Here is a 19,628-nt window from a genome sequence, read left to right on the forward strand (position 1 = left end):
ATAGTATGTCATAAAAACGACAAAAAACATCATAGTATAGTATGGCATGAAAACGTTATAATAAAGTAAGGCACAAAAACACTAGTATAGTTGGTCATAAAAATGTTACAAAACGTCATAGTATAGTAAGGCATAAAAACGTCATAGTATAGTATGGCATAAAAACGTCATAGTATAGTATCACATAAAAACAGCAAAAAAAAGTCATAGTATAGTATGGCATTAAAACATAAAAAAATGTCATAGTATAGTATTGCATAAAAACGTCATAGTATAGTATGGCATAAAAACCGTCATAGTATAGTATGGCATAAAAACATAAAAAAATGTCATAGTATAGTATGGCATAAAAGCAGTATAAAACGTCATTGTATAGTATGGCATAAAAACAGCAAAAAACATCAAAATATAGTATGTCATAAAAACGACAAAAAACGTCATAGTATAGTATGGCATAAAAACATCATAGTATAATATGGCATAAAAACAGCAAAAAAACGTCATAGTATAGTATTGCATAAAAACAGCAAAAAACGTCATAGTATAGTATGGCATAAAAACATAAAAAATGTCATAGTATAGTATTGCATAAAAACGTCATAGTATAGTATGGCATAAAAACAGCATAAAAATGTCATAGTATAGTATTGCATAAAAACATAAAATGTCATAGTATAGTATGGCATAAAAAGATGATAAAAACGTCATAGTATAGTATGGCATAAAAACAGCATAAAAATGTCATAGTATAGTATGGCATAAAAGCAGTATAAAACGTCATTGTATAGTATGGCATAAAAACAGCAAAAAACATCAAAATATAGTATGTCATAAAAACGACAAAAAACGTCATAGTATAGTATGGCATAAAAACATCATAGTATAATATGGCATAAAAACAGCAAAAAAACGTCATAGTATAGTATTGCATAAAAACAGCAAAAAATGTCATAGTACAGTATGGCATAAAAACAGCAAAAAATGTCATAGTATAGTATTGCATAAAAACGTCATAGTATAGTATGGCATAAAAACAGCAAAAAATGTCATAGTATAGTATTGCATAAAAACGTCATAGTATAGTATGTCATAAAAATGTCAAAAAATGTCATAGTATAGTATGGCATGAAAACGTAATAATAAAGTAAGGCATAAAAACAGTAAAAGACATCATAGTATAGTATGGCATAAAAGGTCATCAACGTCATCGTATATTATTTCATAAAAACATCAAAAAACATCATGGTACAGTATGGCATAAAACGTCATAGTATAGTATGTCGTAAAAACACCAAAAGAAGTCATAGTATAGTATGGCATAAAAACAGCAAAAAACATCAAAATATAGTATGTCATAAAAACGACAAAAAACGTCATAGTATAGTATTGCATAAAAACGTCATAGTATAATATGGCATAAAAACAGCAAAAAAATGTCATAGTACAGTATGGCATAAAAACAGCAAAAAACGTCATAGTATAGTATTGCATAAAAACGTCATAATAATAGTAAAGGCACAAAAACACTAGTATAGTATGGTCATAAAAAAGTAACAAAAAGTCATAGTATAGTAGGTCATAAAAATGTCAAAAAATGTCATAGTATAGTATGGCATGAAAACGTTATAATAAAGTAAGGCATAAAAACAGTAAATAACATCATAGTATAGTATGGCATAAAAGGTCAACAACGTCATCGTATATTATTTCATAAAAACATCAAAAAACATCATGGTACAGTATGGCATAAAAACGTCATAGTATAGTATGGCATAAAAACAGAAAAAAACATCAAAATATAGTATGTCATAAAAACGACAAAAAACGTCATAGTATAGTATGGCATAAAAACCGTCATAGTATAGTATGGCATAAAAACAGCAAAAAAAAGTCATAGTATAGTATGGCATAAAAACAGCAAAAAATGTCATAGTATAGTATTGCATAAAAACGTCATAGTATAGTATGGCATAAAAACGTTATAGTATAGTATCACATAAAAACAGCAAAAAAAAACGTCATAGTATAGTATGGCATTAAAACAGCAAAAAACGTCATAGTATAGTATGGCATAAAAACAGCAAAAAAATGTCATAGTATAGTATGGCATAAAAACAGTATAAAACGTCATAGTATAGTATGGCATAAAAACATCAAAAAACATCATGGTACAGTATGGCATAAAACGTCATAGTATAGTATGGCATAAAAACAGCAAAAAACATCAAAATATAGTATGTCATAAAAACGACAAAAAACGTCATAGTATAGTATGGCATAAAAACAGCAAGAAACATCAAAATATAGTATGTCATAAAAACGACAAAAAACATCATAGTATAGTATGGCATTAAAGGTCAACAACGTCATTCTATATTATTTCATAAAAACATCAAAAAACATCATGGTACAGTATGGCATAAAACGTCATAGTATAGTATTGCATGAAAATGTTATAATTAAGTAAGGCATAAAAACAGTAAATAACATCATAGTATAGTATGGCATAAAAGGTCAACAACGTCATCGTATATTATTTCATAAAAACAGCAAAAAACATCATGGTACAGTATGGCATAAAAACGTCATAGTATAGTATGGCATAAAAACAGCAAAAAATGGTCATAGTATATTATGTCATAAAAATGTCAAAAAATGTCACAGTATAGTATGGCATGAAAATGTTATAATTAAGTAAGGCATAAAAACAGTAAATAACATCATAGTATAGTATGGCATAAAAGGTCAACAACGTCATCGTATATTATTTCATAAAAACAGCAAAAAACATCATGGTACAGTATGGCATAAAAACAGCAAAAAACATCAAAATATAGTATGTCATAAAAACGACAAAAAACGTCATAGTATAGTATGGCATAAAAACGTTATAGTATAGTATGGCATAAAAACAGCAAAAAAAAGTCATAGTATAGTATGGCATAAAAACAGCAAAAAATGTCATAGTACAGTATGGCATAAAAACAGCAAAAAACATCATAGTATAGTATGGCATAAAACGTCATAGTATAGTATGGCATAAAAACAGCAAAAAACATCATGGTACAGCATGGCATAAAACGTCATAGTATAGTATGGCATAAAAACAGCAAAAAACATCAAAATATAGTATGTCATAAAAACGACAAAAAACGTCATAGTATAGTATGGCATAAAAACAGCAAAAAAATGTCATAGTATAGTATGGCATAAAAACATAAAAAAATGTCATAGTATAGTATGGCATAAAACGTCATAGTATAGTATGGCATAAAAACAGCAAGAAACATCAAAATATAGTATGTCATAAAAACGACAAAAAACGTCATAGTATAGTATGGCATAAAAACAGCAAGAAACATCAAAATATAGTATGTCATAAAAACGACAAAAAACATCATAGTATAGTATGGCATTAAAGGTCAACAACGTCATTCTATATTATTTCATAAAAACATCAAAAAACATCATGGTACAGTATGGCATAAAACGTCATAGTATAGTATGGCATAAAAACAGCAAAAAACATCAAAATATAATATGGCATAAAAACTGCAAAAAATGTCATAGTATAGTATGTCGTAAAAACATTAAAAAATTGATAATATAGTATGGCATAAAAGGTCAAAAAACGTCACAGTATAATATGGCATAAAAACGTCATAGTATAGTGTGTTATAAAAACGTAAAAAAATGTCATAGTAAAGTAAGGCATACAAATAGCAAAAGACGTCATAGTATAGTATGGCATAAAAGGTCAACAACGTCATCGTATATTATTTCATAAAAACGTCATAATATAGTATGTCATAAAAACATTAAAAAACATCATAGTATAGTATGGCATAAAAACGTCATAGTATAGTAAGGCACAAAAACGTCGTAGTATAGTATGTTATAAAAACATTAAAAAATGTCATAGTAAAGTAAGGCATAAAAATAGCAAAAGACGTCATAGTAAAGTATGTCATAAAAGGTCAAAAAACGTCATAATAAAGTATGTCATAAAAGCGTCATAGTATAGTAAGGCACAAAAACATTATAGTATAGTTGGTCACAAAAATGTTACAAAACGTCATAGTAAAGTAAGGCATAAAAATAGCAAGACATCATAGAATAGTATGTCATGAAAACAACAAAAAATGTAATAGTGTAGCATGGCAAAAAAACTTCATTTTTTAGTATGTCATAAAAATGTCAAAAAACGTCATTGTATATTAAGGGATAAAAGGTCATAAAAACGTCATACCATTCTAAGGCATAAAACATAATAGTATAATACGTCATAAAAATGTCAAAAAACATCATAGTAAACCAAGGTATAAAAACGTCATAGTATCGTATGGTATTGTTAGGTATAAAAACATCAAAAAACCTAATTGCATAGTATGCATTAAAAAAATACCAAAAAACGTCATAGTATCGGCTTTACTCAGTGGTCGGGGTTTGGATCCATCCTGGGCTCTTTCCTGCATATTATCCCCTCTCTCTCTCTTCCCACCCTCCCTTCACTCTCTCACTGTCCCTTTCAACATAAACGCAAAAAACTGCCCAAAAAACGAAAAGAACAAATTTATATAACTTGGTTTGAATGTATATACATGTCTGTTTAAGTAATGATGGGACTGTGAGTAATTATCATTTTAAACTAACATCCCCTCTTCCTTTCTGTCTCTCAGAGATAGTAACAGGTCTGAAGTTCAGCAGTGACTGCAGACACCTGATCACAGTGTCTGGAGACAGGTACTGTTGTCGTTGACCCATTTTATCTCCATGAGGACATTCCCATTTGTTTTTCAGTGTAGATCAATGTACATCCAGATCAATATTTCCTAACTGTATCAATGACACGTCTGTTTGTGTGTTTCAGTTGTATCTTTGTGTGGCGTCTCAATCCAGAGCTGACCATCAGGATGAGGCAGCGACTCGCTGACCTCAGACCTCCCAGCAGCAATCACAGTTCCCAGAATGCACCTCAGCCAAGAGCGGTAAACCTCAGGTAAATGTTGAGCTTGTTTCACAGCTGCTGCTGATGTGTTTGTGTCATCGTTCATTTAACAATATTTGATGGTAATTATTCGTTTAAAGATGAGATGAAATTAAAATAAAATACATCAACTATTATCAGCAGTTCAAAACTTTATTTTTATTTTTTGACACATTTTGAATACAGTACACAAGAGTCCTGAACACTCCTAAAAACATTGTGAAATAAACTGTAATGCTACAGTCAGAAAATGAAAACACATAAAAAATAACATTTTAATTATTAATATTTAATTTAAGAGAAAAAAACAGAATAAAAAACATCAGTAAATTCTGTTTTGAGAGATTAACGAGAAGATTTTGAAAGATAAAGAAGACAGAAAACTCAAAACATACAAGATAAAATGAAACCATCAAATTATTGTTCTTGAGTTTTTTCTTAAAATACAATAATATCATTTGCCAAAAAAACAAAAATATGGGCAGTAAACACACTTGTATGTTACAATGAAAAACTCACAGAGGAATTTCTTCATTTTCTAAAAATAAAAATATCAGCAATGACAATAAATAATTATTCACAATCAAATCATTTACTAAAGAAATGACAAGATAAGCTCACAACAACCAGAGGTAAATGTCAGTCAAATAAAGAAACCTATTATTAAAAATAATCATAATACAATACATGTTATAAAAAAAGATGCAATACGGTGAAAAACAGTTAAACTTAGAACAACAAACTTGTTTTTTTGCTTAAAACAAATTATCCTTTTTAAAAAGACAATAATAAAAGATGTTGAATAAAACACAAATTTCAAACTTAATATCACTGTTTTAAATTCATTATCAGGTTTAAGCTAAAACTGTGTTTGATTTAAAAATTACACAACTAAATTAAGTTAATGAATTTAAAATAAAATGTCAAGCATGTTCTGTTATATTTCGTCTTGTATTAAACATTATATATTTTGTATTTTTATTGTTTTCTGTCAGAAAAAATCAACATATTTACATTCTTTTTATATTGTATTTAGTCACATTCTGTATGGATACGTATTTTTATCTCAAATTAGACCAAAATAATATTTTCATCAAGTACAGCTGACAGTATCGTGACTCGTGTACCGTGTTGTTGTTGTGTCTGAGCAGCAGGGAGGCGGAGTCTCCTCGTGTCGTCACCATGTCGTCTGACAGCGACAAAGAGGAGGAAGAGGAGGAGGAAGAGGAGCTCAGATGTCCTTATATGGGCACAGCAGGTCGCCTGGAGGAGGAGACAGGTATGTTGCTACGGTTACGCATCACATCCAACACAGAGAAGCAAACAGCAGCTGATGAAAATAAAATGTGTTTTCTTTCCCTCAGACGTGTGCGATGAGAAGTTCAACTCTCTGGACTCTCAGTGCTGCAGGAAGGTGCCTGTGTATTTAATGTTTATTATTATTTACATTACATTATATTTACATTATTGATCAATGTACATTTTATTATTCATGGCCTAAAAGTGAGAACTAGCAAACATCAGCACAGCGGGTTTTATTTTAGTGAATGTTTTAAACTTGAGTTTGAATATTTCAAACTTCAGAATCAGACTCGAACTCTTCAGGATATTTGCTTCCCTTTGACCCTCCCTCAGGAGGCGTCGGGAGGTCGACTCCCCCGCCGTCGCTGGTCCAGGAGGACGGGCAGCGCCGACGGTGTCCTGATGGTGAAGTCCATGTTGGACCTGAGACTGCTGGACTCGTACTGCCCCGACAGACGGGAGGTGCAGCAGGTGGAGCAGGACGAGGTCAGGATGCTACAAACCAAACTGCAATAAAGAAAAAACACAATGTCAACAAAGTGTTAATGTTACATTTTTGCCCCCCCCCCAGATCTGCCCCCTTGATGTTAAACCCACCCCTTGTAGCCCAAGGAGGAGGGGCCAGGTTGTGGAGGCGGGACTTCACAGGACCAATCAGGAGCTAGGGAGCACCATCAGTCTGCAGGTCACCACTGCATGGGTGAGCGAACACACACACACATGCACACACACACACAGAAACACACTTTGGTTAGCTATGATAAAAATCAAAGTTCACTTACTTGGTTTTTCCTGAGCTTTTGCTCGTGTCTCAAAGTCTTCTTCAGTGAGTGGAACTTGGCTCGAGTGTCATCACATGACTTAACAGTCACATGATAACAGGTAGTCTCTGCTCAGCGACACGAAGAGTTCAAATAGTTCCGTTCGCTGAAGAACACCATGAGATATGGTTGAGAACTCCTGAAAAAGCAAGTGAGTGAACTTGAACGTGTGTGTATGTGTTTCCACGGTGACAAGCAAACCTCAGTATTCAGATTGGTTGAGTTGACGGTGTGTATTTCTGTCTGTCCAGGGGGAGGACGATGAGGCAAGGACCAATCAGAGGCCTGACTTCATCCTGCTGTCCAATCAGAGCCCTGACAGGGAGGATCCAGTGCTGTATCCTGACCAATGGGAGGACAGACTGAGCCTGGCAGGCAGGTAAGAAGGCTTCCCCTCTGGTTTCACAAGTTATTAAGACTGTGAGGGACATCTATGTTAACCTGTCCCGCCCTTCTAAACCCCGCCCCCTGCTGTCAGTGAGTTCCAGGTGAAGGAGGCGTGTCCTGCCACTGCAGGTGGACGACAGGACAAACCCAGTCCAGACAGCGGCTGCTCACTGGGATTCAGCTCCAGACTGTCCAGTCCAGACAGACCTGCAGGAGACGGTGAGACAGATACACAGAGACTGTCTGTCACTCACGTGTCTGTCACTCACCTGTCTATCTCTCACCTGTCTGTCTCTCACCTCTCTGTCTCTCTCTCTCGTCTTTCTGTCGCTCAGACTCAGAGCCCACTGAGCCTCTCAGTGTGGATGGAAACTCCTCTGAGCTAGAGATGGAGGAGGAGGATGACGAGGACGGAGGAAGAGGAGGAAGAGGAGGAGGAGATGTAGGAGGAGGAGGGGCAGGAGGAGGAGGAGGGGAGGTGGCGGTGTCACAGCAGGTCCCCCCGACTCCAGACCAGGAAGCTTTCCTGAAGGAGCACTTTGTCACGCTGGCCGACCTCTCGGCCTCAGGTACATCAGGTCGAGCTGTAGGTGTTGAACCCGTGTGGTGTGTTTCAGCTCAGTCACATGACCTTGTGTTGACAGGGAGTCCGAGCAGAGCGTCGCACAGCTCCAGTGAGAGTCTCAGCATCTCCTCCAGGTTCCTCTCCCAGAATTCAGCTGGAAGGTAAAACATCACCGCTCATCAACCATCACCTGTGTGGATGTCCAGTGATGTCACAGGAAAAGTATTTTAATTAAAAACAGGATAAAACTCTCATTGTTCATTTATAAATTCCTTTTACTTTATGAAATGAAGGAAATTTTATTACTGGGTATTACTTTTTGCTTTATTACTTTTCCCGTGACATCACTGGACCTCCATACGAGTCCTGATCAGAATGTGGTGCTGGACCGGGACTGAGAGCCTCCTGGTTCAGAACTTGTCTTTCTTTCTCCTCAGTCGAGCTGTGATTCCTCTCCCATCCCGGAGCAGCGGGGGAGGAGGACCAGGGGAGGTCAAGGCCCGTCCTCTGGTCTCTGAGGTCCGACCTCTGATGGAGCAAAACCAGCACAGGAGCCACGACAGGAGGGTATCATGGAACCAGGACCAAACCCAGAAACAGAACCAGGACCAGACCTCCTCACTTCAGGACCAGAACAGAACCAACCAGGACCAAACAGAACCTCCTCAGGTCAGGAACCAGATCCAGCAGGATGACGATCAGCTCCAGAGCTCGGTTCAGGAGGACGAGAGCTCCTTGGCTCTACAGGCCCAGCGGCCCTCCCCGCTGAAGAAGAAGATCCAGACATCTGTGGAGTCCAAAAGGAACCTGGGACCAACGGCCCGGGCCGCCGCCGCCCATCTGAACCCGTCTGGACTCCGGAAGGCGCAGTCAGTCCAAAGCCTGCTGAGCGACACAGGTAACTCTCCACACCTCCAGAGCTCCAGAACCGGGACTCGTCTCTGACGGTTAAATAATCCTCTTCTCTCTCCCTCAGGTGACATCTCTTTCTCCCAGTCGCCCTCTCGCCCGTCCAGAGAGGTCCCCGCTCAGCTGCTCCTCCCCCCTCAGCGTCCCACCACTCTTCCTTCCTCCCCCAGACGCCCCCCCTCATCCACAACCCCGCCCCCTCAGAGACCCAGCCCCGCCTCCCCCAGGTCCCCGCAGCAGGAAACGGCCGCCGCTCCGCCTATGACCACACCGAGGAAGTCTTCGTCCTCCTCCTCGACGCCGTCGGCGCCGCGCTCCTACATGAGCCCCACCGCCAGCTCCATGGCCAAGATGTCCCGCTCCGTCTCCGTGGGTGACGGACTCAACATCACCGAACCTGCAGAGGATCCTGCAGTGACATCATCAACATCATCATCAGCAGTGGTTACCTCCTCCAATCAGATCAAAGAGACGCCACCTCCTCTGGTTGCCGTGGTGGCCTCCAACGCAGCTCTGGCCACGCCCCCCCATGCTGCAGTTGTCCCCGTTGTCGCCGCCTCTTCCTCGACTTCCTCTCTGGGTAACCATGGTAACCAGACGGCCCCTCCCCCCCGTGGTCTCCAGGCTCGGGTCCCGGGCAGCAGCAGACCGCTGCCTGACAAACCCTCCCTCGCTTCCTTCTCACCATCATCCAAGACCGCTGCCACCTCCGCATCTTCCTCCTCCTCCTCCTCCTCCTCGTCTTCCACGTCTCGGCCTCCTCCGGTCTCTGTCTCCCCCCTGGCTCCCCCCCAGCAGGAGGAGGAGCCTCCGACTACTACAAGTGGAAGTGCAGAGCAGAGGGACGACGCAGGTTTGGACTCTCCTCCTCCTCCTCCTCCTCCTCTCGATCCCTTCATCCTGTCATCTCTCCGTCTGGGCCCGGGACTCTGGCTCTGCCCCTCCTCCTCACCCTCCTCTTCATCACTGAACTCCTCCTCCTCTCGCTCCGTACCGACGGGTGAGACGTTCACTCCTCCTACTTTTCTTTTCTGTTCCCTCTCTTCTTCTTTACTCCCTCCATCATGTCAGACGCTCTGTGTGTTCAGAGGGAAACATCTGCAGCATCTGGACTGGTCTCTGGTCCCTCAGGTCCTGGTTCATGAGGGGTCAGAAACCAGCAGCTTTGTCTGTTTGACCAATGATAGAGTGTTTGTGGAGGCAGAGGAGCCAATCAGCTGTCAGTATAAAATAAAACCTGTTTAACAGCTGCTGTTAGAAGAAGAAGAATCTACATCCTGGTCTTTTTTCTGTTTCTTTGCTGATCGATAGAGTCACCTTACCTTCTGCTTCTCTCTCTCTCTCTCTGTGCAGACCAGCCAGTCAGTGTGGAGACCTGCATGGCTCTGACCAATGAGCTGCAGAGCTGCTTTAAGAGAGCCACACACCTGTACAGGAAGGTGAGCTGGACATTGTGTGATTGCAGCTGAAAATGTGAAGGTTAAAATATTGTGACTGGCTGATGGGAGGCGTCACATGTTTGTTACGTCACGTCTAACAGAGCTTTCAGAAATACGTTTCCCAGCTGGAATCTCCTGGTTACAGGTGTTCAGTTCACCTGGATCAGGTTCCAGCAGCTCAACATAAATCCATCACTATGTTTCTGTTGAAAGTCCTTCAGGCCTGAAGGAGCCTGAGGGAACCTGAAGGAACCTGAAGGAGCCTGAGGGAACCTGAAGGAACCTCAGGGAACCTAAAGGAACCCGAAGGAGCCTGAGGGAGCCTGAAGGAACCCGAAGGAACCCGAAGGAGCCTGAAGAAACCTGAGGGAACCTGAAGGAACTGAAGGAACCCGAAGGAACCTGAGGGAGCCTGAAGGAACCTGAAGGAACTTAAAGGAGCCCAAGGGAACCTGAAGGAGCCCGAAGGAACCTGAAGGAACCCGAGGGAGCCTGAAGGAACCTGAAGGAACTTAAAGGAGCCCAAGGGAACCTGAAGGAACCTGAAGGAACCTGAAGGAACCTGAAGGAACCTGAAGGAGCCCGAAGGAACCTGAAGGAACCCGAGGGAGCCTGAAGGAACCTGAAGGAACTTAAAGGAGCCCAAGGGAACCTGAAGGAACCTGAAGGAGCCTGAAGGAGCAGTGTGTCTTACCTTCAGTCTGGTCTCACCTCTCTCTCTTCCTCCTACAGGTGAGCAGCTCCTCCACCGATGACCCCGCCCCAGACCAGCGTCAGATGGCCATCCTCCTATCAGAGGCCTTCCAGGCCATGAGGGCGGAGCTAGACTCCCTGCCACTCAGTGCACCGAGCATGCTGGGAGTGGAGGGGGGGCTGGGAGGAGTGGGGGAGGTGAAGACAGCGGCTCTGCTGGAGGAGTATTCTCTGCTTCTGCTGCAGGCCGTACACAGGAGGATCAACACCTCCACATACTGACCCACTCCTCCTCCTCCTCCTCCTCCTCCTCCTCCTCATCTCCTCCTCCTCCTCCTCAGCTCCTCCTCCTCCTCCTCCTCCTCCTCCTCATCTCCTCCTCCAGCAGCAGCAGCTAATCACCAGTTTCACTGACTGTTATAACGAGTCAGTTTATGCTGCGCTGCATTCAGGGACAATGGGAGAAAAAGAAACTTGACTGAGTCTATGTGACTAACATGTGATAAAACAGCTGTTTGTTAGGTTTTTAATGATGTTGCTAAGGTAACAGCGACTGTCTCAGAAATTAGATAAACTTTATTCAGGAGGAGAAACTGACTGAACTCACACTGAACTGGTGTCTCCTCTTTCTCCTCCTCTCTTTGCCACGCAGCTCTTCATCCTCTTTCTTCTCTTCCTCACCTTCCTGATTCCTCTCCTTCCTCCTCTTTCTCTTTCCTCCCTCTCGTCTTCACAGACGAGGGATCTGAAGCCATTTTGATTTTGTCTGAATTTTTATTCTTTTTTTATTCTTATGCAAGTCTTTCTCGTGCGCCGAGAAGACGACGGGTGACAGTTTTGTAAAACGATGCTGAGACGTTCAGGAGCTCAGTTATTTTTAGAGACATTTCTCAGACTGAACTACGAGGATGTTCTGACTCCTTCGGCTCCATTTTCATTCCCTAAAGTTCCCGCCGTTTGTTCGGAGGGAATCGCAACGAGTGAACGGCAGCTTCAGTGTCCCGTCAATCTGAAGGCTCGTTTGGGTTATTGATTATTGATGATCGTTGTAGATAGGTTCATGTTAGACTGTAGAGAAGAGACTTTTTAAAGCAGCAAACAGCAATACGAGACTTCCTGTCACTGTTTGGTTTGAACAAACTTTATTGTTCTGTTTGATGTAAACGTTGGAGACGAGCAGCAGAACGTTTGTTCCTCGTGTTTCTGACGTCCTGAACAGTGACTGTGTGTAAAGATGGCCGACGTCACAGCTCCCAAAGGTGAAGCCAAAACATCGCCCCCTGGTGTCTGCCGGCAGTATGGGTCATAAACTCCGCCCCCTCCATGTTGGCGCACGAGCCAAACTAAAAAAATCAAAGTGCACGTGAAAGAAAGGTCATTCACGTAAGTTTGGTTTTAATTAGTTATTTGATGCTATACGAGGGGGGCGTGACATCATCATGATTGACAGCTGTGATTGACTCACGATTGGGTCAAGCAGGTGTATGGGCGGGACCTCGATGCTGTGGCTCCACCCCCTGATCACTACAGCCCAGCTCTCTTATCCAGGAAGTTGGTACAGCGGGAGGAGGAGGAGACGTCGGCCATCTTTAAAAACAGTGACTGGTTGGAGCTTCACCTGTCGTCACACTGACTCACTGTCTCACCTGGAACTGACAGCAACTTTTTAGTCTTATTTCTAACATTAATGGAGGATGTAATGTTTTTATAATTGTTCTTAGACAAACACTTTGTTGGGTTTAAATCTGGGATCAGATCGTTTCTAACAGTTTGTTGTTTCTCTGACTTTAAACAAACAAACACACAGGTCAACGTTCAGTTTGAAATATTTTCATGTTTTTGTCTAAATTTAATAAACATTTGAAACTTCTTTTGATGTGGTGTTTTTAATGAGAGCTTGAAGCTGATTGGTCGTCCGTGTGACATCATCAGCTTTTTCTTTTACACCTTTAAGAATAAATGTTGGACGTGAACATTATGACGGTCTTTCTTCTTCTGTTCATTTCTACTCAGCTGACCGCAAAAGGTGCAGGCTGCTCCTCCTCCGGCCTGTGAGCACCACCACCATCATCATCATCATCATCATCATCATCACCATCGAGGACATTCTGCTCACTGAAATGAGGAGAGGAGGAGCACAGGCACTTTTTACCTCCTCAACATGTGTGTCTCTGATTGATCAGCTGATCTGATGGGAGTGTAAACAGTGATCAGCTGTTGTGGAAACAGCTGTAGTGAAATATTATATCAGATTAAAGCTGAGGATCCATCCCTTCAGTTCAAACTGAATGTGCTGAAGTGTCCAAATATTTATGGCCTGGACTTTGTCTCAGTCACAGACTTTGATTTTTCCAAAGCAGCATTTTAAATACTCAACTTTCACGTGTCACTGAATATTTCTACATAAATGTATCAGAACATTTTAATCTGAATGTTTCTCCCTTCGCTGATGAGACGACCGAAAGCTCCAGAAAAGCTACTAAATGGACATGATATTGCTGCTGTTTCCGGAGTCAAGAATGAAGCTGAACCTTTATTGTTTGACTTGTTCTTTGTTGCCGCTGCTCGACCTGATGCTGAAATATGAGCTCTGATGTTTTGGAAATGTTTTTAGTAATTTATTATTATTATTATTATTGATCCTCTTGGTTCAGTTCAGACTCAGATCTCAAACAGAAGCTTTATTATTATAGTTCATCAGCTTCATAGATGCAACATCACATCATTATTTTCTCTATTCATTCTGGCTGTAGCCACAGGAAATCACCCACCCTACCAAAACAAAAGTCCAGCCTTTATATTCCAGTGTGACGTCTCACTCGTACCCTGATCCTGGGACCGTCAGAGCGGGAACAGCAGGAATCCAGAGAAGAGGCTGAAGTTCCGGGAGTCGTCGTAGAGCCGGTAGCTGGCCGGCAGACTGAGGCGGACTCTGTCGCCCTCCTCCAGCTGCAGAGCCACGCTATTGGACGTGGAAGCGTAGCCGCCGTGGTCGTTGAGCTCAAGGTTGAAAATGACTGGCTGGTCGTTCCTGTACAGGTAAAGGCCCATGTAGCCCTTCAGGTAATCTGCAGCCGTGAAGCAGAAGAAGTAAACGCCTCTGACAGGAGCTGTGAACACACCTGAGGGATAAAAACACCACAACCATTTAGTTTCTTTGTTAAAGGAGCAGGTCACCAGAAACATTCTGATTCTGAAGTTCGACCGCAGCGTTGACCTGTGGTTGCTAACAAAGTGATGACTGGCCCTTTAATCTGACATTCAGAGACTTGTGGTTGATTATGTTGTAGATTAAAGCAGCAGTGTGATGTCGTGTACCTGCAGTCTGGTTGTAGGCTCGACCCACGTTGCTGATGGTTTTAGAGAAGATCAGAGTCGTCTCCTCATCGAACGGTCCAACTGACCCTGAATCAGTCAGACCGGCTGAAAACGCCACCTTCAGCTCATCTGGAAGAAAACAAAACAGGTTTTTCTTCACATTACGTCATCATCCTGTAAATATGTCAGATCACATCAGGAACTCAGTTTTTCTTTGCTGAGACAGAACTACGGAAGCCCTGAGGGACAAGTGGAAAAGAGTATTACAATAACGAACCCGGCATTGTGGTTCATCACTGGAAAAATTTTCTCTTTGACCAATTCGTTTTTTTTTCATTGTGTTTTCACTGAGGTTCAGTGTTAAAATCAGCTGTTAAACTGACAGTTACCAGGTTTCTACATATAAACATCTGTCATGTCGACAGCAGTAACTTATAACAGTGACTTTCAGCAGGTCCTCCTGTCAATCGCCCTGAACATCAAACCTCGTCTTTATCTCAATTAAACGGCCTTTAATGTAGAAAAAGTAAAACCTGTGATGATGTGAACAACTTGACTGGTGTGAGAAAAAACAATCAAGGCACAAAAATCCTTTGAAATAAAGTCTTTTTTAAAATAAATTTTCTCTTTCATCTCAAAATAAACATAATTCTGTGGTAGTTGGTGTTCAGGGACAGACAGTTGTACACGACACTAACTCCACTTACATCTGTGTGTGTGTGTGTGTGTGTAAAAACACTGAGTGAAGTTCAAACCTGAGTTTGAGTTTATGATCTGCTGCAGACGATCGTCAGTCACATTCAGTCTGAGGCTCAAACCTGCGCATCAGAAACACAGTCAGCTGTTTTAGTTCAGTGAATATTCATCTGCAGTCAGTGTTAACCCTTCAGTGTTACCTGTGCTCTCTGTGTCCAGGTGTTCCAGCTGTTTCTCACCAACTCTCAGTCTCACCTCCAGCTCTAAAGAGGAGACAGGAAATAACACGAGGAGCTGTGTTGGGTTTCTCTGTGTTTCCCACAGACTCAAACAGCTGCTCGCTGTAGTTTCTACCAAACCAACAGGAGGGAACGGTGCATATGTTGGGGACTATTTTCAGTGGCGGATTAATCCACGTTTGGCGCTGTAGTGAGAGCTCGGGGCAGCAGGACGGTGTGTGTGGGAACGCTGGAAACACCGGAGCTGTGTGGCTCAGAGGACTCAGGTAGGAGACAGTGAGTGTGTCCAGGTGAGGACTCACCTGTGCTCCGGCTCTCAGCAGTGTCCAGTCTGGAGCTGGTTTCTGTCAGCAGAGCAGACTGAGCTGCACAGAGGAGACAGAGAACACAGGTCACACTACGAAATAACAATAATATCTTAACATTTCACAACACATTTCAAATCCAGCATTGTTTACTCATCAGCGCTCTCCTTCTTCTTCTCTACCTTTATTAGAGCACTGCAGCCTATCATGGCGTTTTACTGCCACCTGCTGTTCACTGGAAGAGCGAGACAGAAGTGGTAGGACTGAATCGTGTCCTCATGCACCAGACAAACAGGGACCTGCTCATGAAACTACAATCACCTCCTCCTGGTTGTATCCCTCCGCCACTTAGACTAGTTCCAGGTTACGTCCCTATTTATCCAGAGTCATATAAACTATTAAACACTTGTCATGAACATATCACCGTGTTCAAGACCTTTGACCTTTGACCACCAAAGACTAATCAGTTCATCCTTGAGTCCAGGTGAATGTTTTTACCAAATTCGAAGAAGTTCCGTCAAGGTGTTACTGAGATATCGTGTCCAGGAGAACGAGACGGACAACCTGAAAACAAAATGTCTCCGTCTCTGATTGTCGCCGGTGCAGAGACATAATGAAATGAGACGGTTGTGATTCTGAGTTTACCTTCGCTCTTCATCTTCAGCTGGTTCGCGTCGGCCTCAGCAGCTGTCAGCCGGACCTGCAGCACTGACAGGAAGTAACTCTGATGTAGGATCTTTCATTTATATTATGAACAAGTAGCATAGAAATATATAAAAACAAAGACGTGACGTTACCTTGAGTGTCTCTCTGAGCTGTCGTCACTCTGTCACTAACTGACGCCAGCTCAGCAGCTCTGACTGAAAACACCCAGAACAACACGTTACAAACAGGACGTGATCTTAGAGAACATACGTGATCCAGCTCAGGTCACCTGTGTGTTGTGTCGTCAGCTCGTCCAGCTGCTCCTCAGTGTGGTTCAGTCTGAGCGTCACAGCTGACAGCTCCGCTCCCTGCTCTGAGATCAGCAGTTAACACATTAAAGTTTAGATCTCATGTTTGACTGTCGACAGAAAAGTCATGTAAATCATTTAAAACTGAATCTTCTTTTAAATACATTTTCTCTTCCATCACAAGATAAACATAATTCTGTGATAGTTGGTGTTCAGGGATTTTTAACTCTGTCAGAGTCTGAAATGTTGAGAGCGATTCCCCATGATCCTCTCTGGTGTCTTTTTACACGTCACAACAAGTAAGGCAGTGACTTAGTCAGAAACATACCTGTGTTCTCTGTCTCCAGGTGTTCCAGCTGTTTCTCACTGACTCTCAGTCTCACCTCCAGACCTGAACAGGAAATGATTCATGTTGATATTATCTCCTTTAATATTGTGCTAAAAAAAGTTATAATTAAGCCAAATTCATTTTTGATCATTAATAAGAGTAGATGATGTCACCTGCAGTGTGAGTCTCCAGCTGTTCCAGATGTGTCTCAGTGGATCTCAGTCTGACATCCAGAGCTGATACACAACAATTAGATTTATTTATTTACACTCAAACAGATCAACCAGGTAAACAACACATAACAATAACAATAACAATAATAATAATAATAATAATAATAATAATAATAATAATAATAATAATAATAATAATAATAATAATAATAATAATAATAAAGGAAATATGACTCACCTGTGGTGTTGTTGTTGGTGTCCATCAGTCTGGACTCCATCAGGGAAAACTGAACTAAAAATAAATAAACAAATTAACTTCACCACAGTCCAAAACACTTCAGGAATAATATTTGATTATTGACATGTGATTACACATGTACTGATTCAGCCTCCAGTGCTGCAGGAACATGCTATTGTTGACATGCATGAAAAGGCCACAGGTCGGATTTGAACCTGGGCTGCTGTGGTGAGGACTGAGCCTTAATGGTATGTGCTCCACCAGGTGAGCCACCTGGGCATCCCAGCCAGGGTGAATTTTAAACCTTCAGTGTTACCTGTGTTTTCTGTCTCCAGGTGTTCCAGCTGTTTCTCAGTGACTCTCAGTCTGAACTCCACCTCTGAAGTGGAAACATTTCAGAGTTCATTCATGTTAATGAAGGAGTTCCTCAGGGAACCTTGTTGGATCCTCCAGAGTTTCAGTCTGAAAAATCACTGTTCAAAAATAAATATGACTCTACCTGTGGTGTTGTTTTTGCTTTCTGACAGTCTGGACTCCATCAGGGAAAACTGAGCAGACTGAACTGAAACAACAAAATAAATTACAATAAAACTTTAAACTATGATTGTCACAGAATATTTTAATCACACCTACCAGGCAGACACCAAATTAGTGCAAAGGATAAAAATGTAACTTTAAAACATAAAATCACAGATTTAAAACTGTCAGTGATACCTGTGTTCTCTTTCACCAGGTGTTCCAGCTGTTTCTCACTGACTCTCAGTCTGACCTCCAGCTCTGAACAGGAAACAGGAAGTATGAGAGTCAGCAGGTTTACTGAGGAGTTCAATCTGATTATGATCATTGTCTCTTCATGTTTAACTCTGCAGGATTTCTCCACAACAGTCTCCATCTAGTCAACAACCACAGTCAACTCACAACATCTGGACGGACTGATGAACTAATGAATGTGTGAATGAACAGATGTTTGTACTGACCTGTGTTCAGTTGGGCCAGCAGACTCTCTGTTGAGTTGAGTTTTCTCTGCAGGTTGGTCAGTCTGGAGGTTTGATCTGAGAAGCAAACAGGTTCAACCTTGTGTGTCTACCTGTGTGTACCTGTGTGTACCTCAGTGTACTTTACTCTGCCTCATCACACAGTCAATTACCTGTCTGCTCAGTGAGCAGCTGCTGAGCTCGACTCTCAGCAGAGACTTTCTGTCACTGAACTTAACTTTTGTTTGTTAACAGATTTAAAACCTTAAGTGTTACCTGTGTTCTCTGTCTCCAGGTGTTCTAGCTGTTTCTCAGTAACTCTCAGTCTGACCTCCAGCTCTGAAGAGGAAACAAATAATAATAATAATAACAATAATAATAATAATAACAATTATCATTATTATTATTGTTGTTGTTATTATTATTATTATTATTACTATTATTATTATTATAAAGTAAATATGACTCTACCTGTGGTGTTGTTGTTGCTTTCTGACAGTCTGGACTCCATCAGGGAAAACTGAGCAAACTGAACTGAAACAATGAAATAAATTACAAACAAATTTCAAATTATGATCATCACAGAATATTTCAATCACACCTACCAGACAGTAGTTACAGATAAGTAAAACTGGACATTTGTTTTTTTTAATTACATTGATTTAATTTCATGTTTTGGTAAATAGATGTTAAATTAGTTCAGAGGATAAAAATGTAACTTTAAAACATAAAATCACAGATTTAAAACCTTCAGTGTTACCTGTGTTCTCTGTCTCCAGATGTTCCAGCTGTTTCTCAGCAACTCTCAGTCTGATCTCCAGCTCTGAACAGGAAAGAGGTCAGAGTTCATTCATGTTAATGAAAGAGTTCCTCAGGGAACCTTGTTGGATCCTCGAAAGTTTCATTTTAAAACCCATCAAATGTTTCAGTTTGCAGTTTTTGTGTTTTTCACACACACATTAATATACATGAGAAGTCAGTGTTGAACCTTTAGAGTATTACCTGTGTTCTCGGTCTCCAGGTGTTCCAGCTGTTTCTCACTGTCTCTCAGTCTCACCTCCAGCTCTGAAGAGAAAACAGAAAGTATGAGAAATCAGATAATCAAGAATCAACACCTGTGTTAATATAACTCTACCTGTGGTGTTGTTGTTGGTATCTGTCAGTCTAGAGCCGATCAGGGAGAGCTGAGCAGACTGAACTGAAAACACAATCATAGACAAATATAAACATATATCACAGTAATAATATGCATTACAATTGGAATGTAATTACTATTAAAAAGTTAATGAGAGTGAGTTATT

The 19,628-nt window shown here is 41.0% G+C and overlaps 2 protein-coding genes across 2 annotated transcripts in view; one reads left to right on the forward strand and one right to left on the reverse strand.

Annotated features, from left to right (window-relative positions):
* mapkbp1 (mitogen-activated protein kinase binding protein 1) overlaps nt 1–12,973 on the forward strand; it is a 39,026-nt gene extending 26,053 nt beyond the window's left edge. Inside the window, exons 18-31 of the mRNA XM_023430382.2 lie at nt 4,680–4,743; nt 4,871–4,999; nt 6,139–6,266; nt 6,352–6,401; nt 6,623–6,775; nt 6,861–6,989; nt 7,362–7,489; nt 7,589–7,716; nt 7,833–8,066; nt 8,142–8,223; nt 8,500–8,960; nt 9,039–9,824; nt 10,325–10,410; nt 11,143–12,973. Coding sequence (XP_023286150.1) covers nt 4,680–4,743; nt 4,871–4,999; nt 6,139–6,266; nt 6,352–6,401; nt 6,623–6,775; nt 6,861–6,989; nt 7,362–7,489; nt 7,589–7,716; nt 7,833–8,066; nt 8,142–8,223; nt 8,500–8,960; nt 9,039–9,824; nt 10,325–10,410; nt 11,143–11,385 — 2,801 coding nt within the window. The 3' untranslated portion in view covers nt 11,386–12,973. The remainder of the gene's footprint in view (nt 1–4,679; nt 4,744–4,870; nt 5,000–6,138; nt 6,267–6,351; nt 6,402–6,622; nt 6,776–6,860; nt 6,990–7,361; nt 7,490–7,588; nt 7,717–7,832; nt 8,067–8,141; nt 8,224–8,499; nt 8,961–9,038; nt 9,825–10,324; nt 10,411–11,142) is intronic.
* Nucleotides 12,974–13,752: 779 nt separating this feature from the next.
* LOC111672846 (uncharacterized) overlaps nt 13,753–19,628 on the reverse strand; it is a 14,846-nt gene continuing 8,970 nt past the window's right edge. The window contains exons 19-22 of the mRNA XM_087169643.1: nt 19,330–19,392; nt 16,943–17,005; nt 14,422–14,550; nt 13,753–14,225 (exon numbers count right to left, since the gene is read on the reverse strand). Coding sequence (XP_087025769.1) covers nt 13,945–14,225; nt 14,422–14,550; nt 16,943–17,005; nt 19,330–19,392 — 536 coding nt within the window. The 3' untranslated portion in view covers nt 13,753–13,944. The remainder of the gene's footprint in view (nt 14,226–14,421; nt 14,551–16,942; nt 17,006–19,329; nt 19,393–19,628) is intronic.

This window comes from Seriola lalandi, unplaced genomic scaffold (genome assembly GCF_002814215.2).
Source record: "Seriola lalandi dorsalis isolate HSWRI2012SDOR001 ecotype SW California unplaced genomic scaffold, Sedor1 jcf7180002054902, whole genome shotgun sequence".
Taxonomy (NCBI): domain Eukaryota; kingdom Metazoa; phylum Chordata; class Actinopteri; order Carangiformes; family Carangidae; genus Seriola; species Seriola lalandi.